The 12122-nt window shown below is 44.0% G+C and overlaps 1 protein-coding gene across 1 annotated transcript in view; it reads right to left on the minus strand.

Annotated features, from left to right (window-relative positions):
* Positions 1-12122, minus strand: part of LOC107299133 (double C2-like domain-containing protein beta) — an 87194-nt gene that overhangs the window by 34996 nt on the left and 40076 nt on the right. The window contains exon 2 of the mRNA XM_015828500.1: positions 9092-9171. Coding sequence (XP_015683986.1) covers positions 9092-9171 — 80 coding nt within the window. The remainder of the gene's footprint in view (positions 1-9091; positions 9172-12122) is intronic.

Consider the following 12122-nt stretch of genomic DNA (forward strand, 5'->3'; position numbering starts at 1 on the left):
GGAAATGCAGAGGCAGTTACCAAGTGTAGTTTAATACAGGAATCCAAGGGTTAGTAACATTTTGCTAAAAGTAGCAGGTTGGAAAAGAAATTCAATTTTTAGAAATTGTTTATTTGGTAAAAATTGTTCTGCCAAAGCCTGAGCGATAAGTTTTAGCAATCAATGCTGGAATACAGTCCCGGTAAAATATTTTATACCGGTTTTTTTCTCTGTGTATAATATTCAGTGTAAATTTAATGTCTTTCTTCTATTAGAAATTTCATTTCTGATATTTCAGGGATTAAATCTAGCTTCTGCAGCAATTTAATGAGAAATTTAACTTTGGAATCATGTCACCCATAATTTGTAAATAAGGCCCCGAAATTGCTCCAAATTTTGTGTTATAAAATTTTCAGATTCAAACTTGGGCCTTTTATGATTTGTGGACTTCAACTCCCAGAATTCCTCAGCCAGGCATGTCTGGCTGAGGAATTCTGGGAGTTGAAGTCCACAAGTCATAAAAGGGCCAAGTTTGAAGACCCCTGCTCTAAAGTCAGTGTTTTTCAACCTGGATAGCTTTAAGATGAATGGACTTCAACTCCCAGAATTCCCCAGCCAGCCATGATTCTAGTGGGGCCACGATAGGTCCTACATTGAACCACTGAAATGTCCTATTTAGACTACCAAAATGTCCCTCCAGAAACACCAAAGATCCTATGTAGGACCACCAAATCTGCTTAGGTCTTTTTGATGGACATGGTGCCATCACTACTTCCAAGGATGCCATGGAGGACCACCAAGCCTTCTACTGAGACCCCCAAAAGTCCTATTGGGATCACCAAAGGTCCTATCTGAGACAGAAAAAGAACCTACTGGAGCCACCAAAGATCCAACATAGGATCACTAAAATGTTCTACCTAAGACTACCACCAAAACGTCCCATCAGAAACATCAAAGATCCTATGTAGAATTAACCAACGTCCCATCAGAAACATCAAAGATCCTATGTAGACCCACCAAACGTCCCATCAGAAACATCAAAGAACCCATGTAGAACCAACAAATGTTCCATCAGAAACATCAAAGATCCCATGTAGAACCACCAAATGTCCTATCAGAAACATTAAAGATCCTATGTAGAACCACCAACGTCCCATCAGAAACATCAAAGATTCTATGTAGAATTAACCAACGTCCCATCAGAACCATCAAAGATCCTATGTAGACCCACCAAACGTCCCATCAGAACCATCAAAGAACCCATGTAGAACCACCAACGTCCTATTAGAAACATCAAAGATCCTATGTAGAACTAACCAACGTCCCATCAGAAACATCAAAGATCCCATGTAGAACCACCAAACGTCCCATCAAAAATCCTATGTAGAACCACCAACGTCCTATCAGAAACATCAAAGATCCTATGTAGAACTAACCAACGTCCCATCAGAAACATCAAAGATCCTATGTAGAACCACCAACGTCTTATCAGAAACATCAAAGATCCTATGTAGACCCACCAAACGTCCCACCAGAACCATCAAAGATCCTATGTAGACCTACCAAACATCCCACCAGAACCATCAAAGATCCTATGTAGAACTAACCAACGTCCCATCAGAAACATCAAAGATCCTATGTAGACCCACCAAACATCCCATCAGAACCATCAAAGATCCTATGTAGAATTAACCAACGTTCCATCAGAAACATCAAAGATCCTATGTAGAATTAACCAAAGTCCCATCAGAAACATCAAAGATCCCATGTAGACCCACCAAACATCCCATCAGAACCATCAAAGATCCTATGTAGAATTAACCAACGTTCCATCAGAAACATCAAAGATCCTATGTAGAACTAACCAACGTCCCATCAGAAACATCAAAGATCCTATGTAGAACTAACCAACGTCCCATCAGAAACATCAAAGATCCTATGTAGACCCACCAAACGTCCCACCAGAACCATCAAAGATCCTATGTAGACCTACCAAACGTCCCACCAGAACCATCAAAGATCCTATGTAGAACTAACCAACGTCCCATCAGAAACATCAAAGATCCTATGTAGAACCACCAAACATCCCATCAGAACCATTAAAGATCCTATGTAGAACCAACAAATGTACTTAAGTCTTACGAAGGGACACTCAAAAGTCCTACCAGAACTAGTAATGATCCCATGAAGGACCACCAAACCACCTACTGAGACCCCCCAAAAACCCTATAGGGACCAACGAAGGTCCTATATGACATCATGAGAAGATCCTATTGAGACCACCTTAATACAAGTAGTCCTCAACTTGTGACCACCATTCAGCCCACAGTTTCCATTTGCTACGCCAGACGGTTGTTAAATGAGTTTTGCCCCATTTAATGACCTTTCCTGCTACAATTGTTAAGCGAATCACTGCACTTGTTAAGATAGTGGTGCGGTTGTAAAGTGAAACTGGCTTCCCCATATGCTTGTTAGACAGTCGCAAAAGGGGATCACGTGATCCCAGAACTCTGCAACCGTCACAAGCCTCTGGATTTTGATCACGTGACCACAGGGATGCTGCAGCGGTCGTTAGTGTGAAAAACGGCTGTAAGTCGCCTTTTTTCACTGCTGTCGTAAATCCAGTCACTAAATGAACGGTTGTAAGTCAAGGACTACCTTTATGGAGCTTTGACTAGGTGGCTGCATGGAAGTCAGTTTCAACGCATTTCTATCACTCCGGAATTCTGCAGGGATGCCTCTTCTGCAAAAGAGATCCCTTCCTCAATACAGGTAGCCCTTGACTTACAACCGTTCATTTAGTGACTGTTCAAAATTACAACCGTACTGGAAAAAAGGAACTTAGGCCCGTTTTTCACACCACTGCGGCGTCCCCACCGTGGCGTGATCAACGTTCAGAGAAGAGCAATAAAGATGATTAGGAGACTGGAGGCTAAAGCATATAAGGAACGGTTGCAGGAATTGGGTATGTCTAGTTTAATGAAAAGAAGGACGAGGGGGGGATATGATAGCAGTGTTCCACTATCTCAGGGGCTGCCCCAAAGAAGAGGGAGTCAAGCTATTCTCCAAAGCCCCTGAAGGGAGGACAAGAAGCAACGGATGGAAACTAATCAAGGAGAGAAGCAACCTAGAACTAAGGAGAAACTTCCTGACAGTGAGAACAATTAACCAGTGGAACAACCTGCCTCCAGAAGCTGTGAATGCTCCAACACTGGAAGTTTTTAAGAAGAGACTGGACAGCCATTTGTCTGAAATGGTATAGGGTTTCCTGCCTGAGCAGGNCAAAGATCCTATGTAGAACCACCAAACATCCCATCAGAACCATCAAAGATCCTATGTAGAACCACCAAACATCCCATCAGAACCATCAAAGATCCTATGTAGAACCACAAAACATCCCATCAGAAACGTCAAACATCCTATGTAGAACCACCAAACGTCCCATCAGAAACATCAAAGATCCTATGTAGAACCACCAAACGTCCCATCAGAAACATCAAAGATCCTATGTAGAACCACCAACGTCCTATCAGAAACATCAAAGATCCTATGTAAAACTAACCAACGTCCCATCAGAACCATCAAACATCCTATGTAGACCCACCAAATGTCCCATCAGAACCAACAAAGATCCTATGTAGAACCACAAAACGTCCCATCAGAAACATCAAAGATCCTATATAGAACCACCAAACATCCCATCAGAACCATCAAAGATCCTATGTAGAACCACCAACATCCTATCAGAAACATCAAAGATCCTATGTAGAATTAACCAACGTCCCATCAGAAACATCAAAGATCCTATGTAGAACCAACAAAGGTCCCATCAGAACCATCAAAGATCCTATGTAGACCCACCAAATGTCCCATCAGAACCAACAAAGATCCTATGTAGAACCACAAAACATCCCATCAGAAACATCAAAGATCCTATATAGAACCACCAAACATCCCATCAGAACCATCAAAGATCCTATGTAGAACCACCAACATCCTATCAGAAACATCAAAGATCCTATGTAGAATTAACCAACGTCCCATCAGAAACATCAAAGATCCTATGTAGAACCAACAAAGGTCCCATCAGAAACATCAAAGATCCTATGTAGAACCACCAAACGTCCCATCAGAAGCATCAAAGATCCTTTGTAGAACCAACAAATATACTTAAGTCTTATGAAGTGACACTCAAAAGTCCTACCAGAACTAGCAACGATGCCATGAAGGACCACCATACCACCTACTGAGATCCCAAAAAATCCTATAGGTCCAATGTGAGATCATGAGAAGATCCTATTGAGACCACCTTAATACAGGTAGTCCTCAACTTGTGACCACCATTCAGATCACAGTTTCCATTCACTACGCCAGACGGTTGTTAAATGAGTTTTTCCCCATTTAATGACCTTTCCTGCCACAATTGTTAAGCGAATCACTGCACTTGTTAAGATAGTGGTGCAGTTGTAAAGTGAAACTGGCTTCCCCATATGCTTGTTAGATAGTCGCAAAAGGGGATCATGTGATCCCAGAACTCTGCAACCGTCACAAGCCTCTGGATTTTGATCACGTGACCACAGGGATGCTGCAGCGGTCGTAAGTGTGAAAAACGGCCGTAAGTCGCCTTTTTTCACTGCTGTCGTAAATCCAGTCACTAAACGAACGGTTGTAAGTCAAGGACTACCTTTATGGAGCTTTGATTAGGTGGCTGCATGGAAGTCAGTTTCAACGCATTTCTATCGCTCCGGAATTCTGCAGGGATGCCTCTTCTACAAAAGAGGTCCTTTCCTCAATACAGGTAGCCCTTGACTTACAACCGTTCATGTAGTGACTGTTCAAAATTACAACCGTACTGAAAAAAAGGAACTTAGGCCCGTTTTTCACACCGTTGCGGCGTCCCCACCGTGGCGTGATCAACGTTCAGAGAAGAGCAATAAAGATGATTAGGAGACTGGAGGCTAAAGCATATAAGGAACGGTTGCAGGAATTGGGTATGTCTAGTTTAATGAAGAGAAGGACGAGGGGGGGATATGATAGCAGTGTTCCACTATCTCAGGGGCTGCCCCAAAGAAGAGGGAGTCAAGCTATTCTCCAAAGCCCCTGAAGGGAGGACAAGAAGCAACAGATGGAAACTAATCAAGGAGAGAAGCAACCTAGAACTAAGGAGAAACTTCCTGACAGTGAGAACAATTAACCAGTGGAACAACCTGCCTCCAGAAGCTGTGAATGCTCCAACACTGGAAGTTTTTAAGAAGAGACTGGACAGCCATTTGTCTGAAATGGTATAGGGTTTCCTGCCTGAGCAGGGGGTTGAACTAGATGACCTCCAAGATCCCTTCCATCATCATCATCATCATCATCATCAATATCTCAGGGGCTGCCCCAAAGAAGAGGGAGTCAATTTATTCTCCAAAGCCCATGAAGGCAGGACAAGAAGCAACGGATAGAAACTAACCAAGGAGAGAAGCAACCTAGAACTAAGGAGAAACTTCCTGACAGTGAGAACAATTAACCAGTGGAACTCCTTGCCTCCAGAAGCTGTGAATGCTCCAACACTGGAAGCTTTTAAGAAGAGACTGGACAGCCATTTGTCTGAAATGGTATAGGGTTTCCTGCCTGAGCAGGGGGTTGGACTAGATGACCTCCAAGGTCCCTTCCAACTTGATGATGATGATGATGATGATGATGATGATGATGGATCATCGCACAGTCAGCCAGATGTTCAGACTGGATTTGGCATTTTGTCTATCGAGTCCTTACCCAGGACCTGGGATAGGCAGATGTGGATGTTTGATGGTATTACAGATATAGTCGCATCATCATTATTATTATTTTTATTATTTTTATTATTATTATTATTATTATTATTATTATTATTATTATTATTATTATTATTATTATTATTATTATTATTATTATTATTATTATTATTAGGCTTGGAAACTGGCATGTACTTATGACAGTTGCAGCATCCCAGTGGCGTCACACGATCCCCTTTGGCGGCCTTCTGACAAGAAAAGTCAATGGGGGGGGGGGAAGCCCGATTCACTGAACGACTGCTTAACAACTGCGGCGACCCATTTAGCAACCGTGTCACTAATCGAACCACTGTCGCAATTCGCTTAACGGCTACGGCAAGAAAAGTCGCAAAAGGAACGAAACTGACTCGACTGCCTCGCTTAGCAACAGAAAATTTGGGACCCCGTTGCGGTCATTCAGTAGAAGACGACCTGCGGTATGAAAGCCCACCGCCCATCCACCGACTCTCCCCCCCCATTTCCCCCCCCATCCAGCAATATGTCCAACGGGAACTCTTTTTTTCCTGCCAAATTGGTGGGCGTGGAAAACAGCTCAAGCCGGCAATTTTCCAGGCAGCGATGTTGATCAAGAGAAAAGGAATGGAGGGGGTGGTCCAGGAACCAATATTAGATGGAAGGCGGGGCGGGGGGGGGGAAGAAGAAGGCAGGAATTACTCATCCCTTCCCATTTTGCCGCCAAATTTTTCCACCATTTTTGGGGATGTGCATGTCCATCGCCGGGACTGGAGTTTGGCGAGGAGCCGGTGAGCCTCTCTCGCCCACCTGCTCTCTTCTGCTGAACGGCACCACATGTTCCGTTTCCCACGTTCCTCTTTTTTTCCCAGGGGAGGGGAGGGGGCCATTTATGGGAAAGGGGGCTGAGAAACCAGGATGGGAGAGCTTCGGTGGGGGAATCGGTGGACGGTTATTGATTGCCACTTTGCCACGTGGCACAAACAAGCAAAGCCCCATTTGCGGGATTCAAACCAGGCACCCTTCCGATCCACGGAAAAACCTCTCTCCACGGAATCGGTCCCTGGTGCCTAAAAGGTCGGGGACCTCTGCAATAGACCACACAAACGGTGTGTGTTCCTTGATCAAGCGCTGCAACTCGGTTTTTACCGCGCCGGGATGTTGGCAGCACGTTGGCCAAAAATAAAATAAAATAAAATAAAATAAAATCGTTCCTAGCTGAGAAGGGAAGTCACGTGGCCCGGTTCGTGACAGTGGCTCAGAGGCAGTGATTTGTATAGAATGCCTTTAAATGTGGAAGCTCCATTTCTTGTAGGGGGAGTCCTCGCCTTACGACCGCAATGGAGACCCGAAAGTTGTTAAGTGAGTTTGGCCCCATTTTACCATCGCTCTGTTCATAAGTGAATCGCTGCAGTCGTTAAGTTAGTGACATTGGTGTTAAGTGTCAGTGGCTTCCCCACTGAAATAATAATAATAATAATAATAATAATAATAATAACAACAACAACAACAACAACAACAACAAAACAACAACAATAATAACTCGGAACATCTTATATTTTAAGGAGGTACCTGGTTGACACCTAGGATGCTGGTAGCAACCCGTGTCAACCATCAGCCCCAGTCAATTTGAATGTTCAGTTGACTGAGGTTCATGTTTAATGAATAAAAGATAATAATAACAATAAAGTTGGGAGGGACCTTGGAGGTCATCTAGTCCAACCCCCTGCTCAGGCAGGAAACCCTATACCATTTCGGACAAATGGCTGTCCAGTTTCTTCTTAAAAACTTCCAGTGTTGGAGCATTCACCGCTTCTGGAGGCAGGTTGTTCCACTGGTTAATTGTCCTCACTGTCAGGAAGTTTCTCCTTAGTTCCAGGTTGCTTCTCTCCTTGATGAGTTTCCATCCGTTGCTTCTTGTCCTGCCTTCAGGGGGGGCTTTGGAGAATGGCTTGACTCCCTCTTCTTTGGGGCAGCCCCTGAGATACTGAAAGACTGCTATCCTGTCCCCCCTCGTCCTCCTCTTCATTAAACTAGACATCCCCAATTCCAGCAACCGTTCTTTGTATGTTTTAGCCTCCAGTCCCTTAATCATCTTTGTTGCTCTTCTCTTCACTCTTTTCCGAGTCTCAACATCTTTTTTACATTGTGGTGACTTTGTTTGTCAGAAGATCGCAAAAGGGGATGACGTTAACCCCAGGACATTGCAACCGTCATAGGTACATTCCAGTTGTCAAGAATTTCAAGATTGATCATGTGACCAAAGGGATGTTGCAACAGTCCTAAGTATGAAAAATGGCCATAACTCACCTTTTTTCACTGCCGCTATAACTTTGAACGAATGGTTGTAAGTCGGGGATTACCCGTATAGGCTGTCCTCAACTTACAATCCTTCGTTTAGTGACAATTCAAGGTTACCGCAGTGCTGAAAAAAGTGAAGTCCTCATACATACTTATGACTGCCAGTGTTGGAGCATTCACCGCTTCTGGAGGCAGGTTGTTTCACTGGTTAATTGTTCTAACTGTGTCCTTCAAAGAGGAATCAAGATCCAACGAAAAGAGGAACTAGTCAAAGGTAGGCAACGAAGAAGAGGACGGAAGTCCGCGAAACCTCTTATCGAACTGAAGAAGAAGAAACCCCGTCGGGGACTCTATGACCTTGGGACGATAGTACAGGGGAGAGTAGGAAGAGAAGCAATTTGATCTGTAAGGGTTAAGGTCGTTGCGTTCCTTATATGTTTTAGCCTCCAGTCCCCTGATCATCTTTGTTGCTCTTCTCTGTACTCTTTCTAGAGTCTCAACATCTTTTTTACATTGTGGTGACCAGAACTGGATGCATTATTCCAAGTGTGGCCTTACTAAGGCCTTGTAAAGTGGTATTAACAGTTCACGTGATCTTGATTCTCTCCCTCTGTTAATGCAGCCCAGCACTGTGTTGGCTTTTTTGGCAGCTGCAGGACACGGCTGGCTCATAGTTAAGTGATTGTTCACTAGGACTCCGAGGTCCCTCTCACAGTTGCTACTATTGAGCCAGGTACCACCTATACTGTACCTGTACATTTGGTTTTTCTTGCCTAAATGTAGAACCTTACTTTACCTTACTTTATTCTGTTATCTGCTCCTCAAATTCTTTTGGCATGACTTAGCTTCAAGCTTCATGCGTTGCAAAACAGTTTTTGAAACTAACTGGTAAATAGAGAGCCCGAACATCCAAACCATAAAATTACACGCCAGAGTATGCTGCACCTAAAGTATGAGGTCAGGATGCCGACGTTAATAACGGCATCCTGTTTGATCCACAGAAAAAAACGAGGGATTTTCAGAAATTGGTAGACACCTACCTTGGCTTTGTTGATTGTGCAATGAAGAGCGTTGTTTTCCTGATCGTACAGCAAGCTGAAATCTAACGTCCCCAGCGCAGCTGGAAAAAACAAAAAGAACACAGGGTATCTTACAAGGAAAATCCTTTTGCTTCCTCTTAAATTATAAATTAATGGTAGCAAAAAGATCGAATCGCAAGTTTCTGCAAAATCAGGATCAGGATGAGGCTGCAGGAGAAGGATGGAGATTTAGCTCTGAAAAGTTGACTGTCTTTGGAGGCTCCATTAAGTTGTTGCTGGCAAGGAATCAAAGCAACAGGCTAGAAACTGGGAGACTGGGAGTTCCAGACCTGCCTTAGGTACAAAAACAACTGGCGATTTTGGGCCAGCCGCTTTGTCTCAGCCCTAGGATGAAGGCAATGGCAAAAAAGGGTGCAAATAAAATTTCAGAGACTAGTTTAATGAAGAGAAGGACGGGGGGAGATGATAGCAGCCTTCCAGTATCTCAGGGGCTGACCCAAAGGAGAGGGAGTCAAGCTATTCTCCAAAGCGCCTGAAGGCAGGACAAGAAGCAACAGATGGAAGGTAATCAAGGAGAGAAGCAATCTGGAACTAAGGAGAAACTTCCTGGCAGTTAGAACAATTAACCAGTGGAACAACCTGCCTCCAGAAGTGGTGGATGTTCCAACACTGGAAGTTTTGAAGAAGAGACTGGACAGCCATTTGTCCGAAATGATATAGGGTTTCCTGCCTGAGCAGGGGGTTGGACTAGATGACCTCCAAGGTCCCTTCCAACTTCATTATTATTATTAACAATCTGCCTCCAGAAGCTGTGAATGCTCCAACACTGGGAGTTTTTGAAGAAGAGACTGGACAGCCATTTGTCCGAAATGGTATAAGGTTTCCTGCCTGAGCAGGGGGTTGGACTAGATGACCTCCAAGGTCCCTTCCAACTTTATTAGTATTATTAGTGTTAGTATTAGTATTATCCGTATATTCACCAGGAGTCAGGACTGGAAGGAAATATTAACTGGGATTTGAATATCGTTTTCCTCTTCCCAGCTCAGCCCTTTTTCCTTTTGTGTTATGCCTTCTTGAAAACGAATTCAGTGCACAATTAAAGATGATGAAAAACCAGGAAAGGCTGGTAAAGGTTCAGCTTCCAGAAAGCTGATTGCTTTATGCCAAGGAAGGGCTTCGGGTAGATAATTGGCCCCATACTAATGGGAAGAAGGGGAAAGGTATAGAATGTATTTGAAAACTCTTTCTTAATGCATGTAAAAGAGCTAATTTGGTGCAGATTAAGGCCCCAGGCTAGAAAGTTGGAGACTGTTAGTTCTGGGCATAAAGCCAGCTGGGTGAGTTTGGGCCAGTCACTCCTTCCCAGCCCCAGGAAGAAGACAAGAACAAATCACTTTTAAAAATGTTGCCAAGAAAACAACAGGGACTAGCAACCGGTCACCCAAAGTCAAGAACTCTGCATTGTGGCTTATTAAACTTCATTTTTGATGTCGTTCCCTTTACTTAACGTGATCGTTTGGGATTCTGTTTTTATCTTCTAGTCTCTTTGCATTTAGTTTTATGCCACCTGCAAACCTGATAATCCTACCTCGACCAGGACTAGAACCTTGATCATTCCAGTTGACCCTTCGCTGCAGCTTATTCAAAGAAGCGCTGATGGGAACTCAGTTTTCAACCCAGCCTTCGACTCATCTCATAAACCTTACTAATCCAAACATTACGGGAGACTTTGCTTTCCAAAAATCAAGATCAATTACATCACTAGAGCATTCCCACAATCTACTAACTTATTAATCAAAAAGCAAAAGCAGCATAGTTTGATTTTTAATCACTGCATTGCTTTCACAATGTTTACTATTATTGATCGACACCTCCCAGGAAACCTTGTTCACCCCACTGATAACCTTCAGTTTAATTGTTAGAGAACAGGGCTGGGCAACGATTGCGACTTTACAAACTTCCATTCCCAGAATTCCCCAGCCAGCATGCTTTAAGATGGGTGGACTTCCACTCCCAGAATTCCCCAGCCAGCATGCTTTAAGATGGGTGGACTTCAATTCCCAGAATCCCCCAGTCAGCATGCTTTAAGATGGGTGGACTTCAGCTCCCAGAATTCCCCAGCCTGCATGCATTAAGATAAGTAGACTTCAGCTCCCAGAATCCCCCAGCCAGCATCCTTTAAGATGGGGAGACTTCTACTCCCAGAATTCCCCAGCCAGCATGCTTTAAAATGGGTGGATTTCTACTCCCAGAATTCCCCAGCCAGCATGCTTTAAGATGGGTGGACTTCAACTCCCAGAATTCCTCAGCTGGCATACTTTAAGATGGGTGGACTTCAACTCCCAGAATTCCCATCCAGCATGCTTTAAGATGGGTGGACTTCAATTCCCAGAATCCCCCAGTCAGCATGATTTAAGATGGGTGGACTTCCACTCCCAGAATTCCCCAGTCTGCATGCTTTAAATTAAGTGGACTTCAACTCCCAGAATTTCCCAGCCAGCATGCTTTAAGATGAATGGACTTCAACTATCTATTAGCAGAGGTCCTCAAACTTTTGGGCACCAAGGACCGGTTCCGTGGAGAGAGGTTTTCCCACGGACCGGAGGGTGCATGGTTTTGTGTGCTGCCTGCATCCCACGGATGGGGCTTTGTTTGTTTGTGCGGACTGGTGGCTGGCATGCTGCAGCCCGGTACTGGTCCATGGACCGGGGGTTGGGGACCCTGATCTACAGGCATGGCTAGGAAGGATATGTGGGAAGTCAGAGCCCCAGAGAAGGAAATATTAAAAGGGCAGAAATATATATTTCCTCAAAAGTATTTTAAAAAGCAGACACCAACTTTGGCTCCAAATCTCTCTGCCCCAAGCAAGACCTAGCCCCATACAAATGCAGATGTAAAACCATCAGAAAGTTGAAGCCAGAGCAATCAAGAAGACAAAGAGAAAATCTGCATGCCCCACCCAAACTCTAGGAGTCATTAGCCCCATCACCTGGGAAGCAGGATATGATAATAGGATTAAACCACAGATATC

Source organism: Protobothrops mucrosquamatus, unplaced genomic scaffold (assembly GCF_001527695.2).
Source record: "Protobothrops mucrosquamatus isolate PMUCROS unplaced genomic scaffold, P.Mucros_1.0 scaffold4586, whole genome shotgun sequence".
Lineage (NCBI taxonomy): Eukaryota > Metazoa > Chordata > Lepidosauria > Squamata > Viperidae > Protobothrops > Protobothrops mucrosquamatus.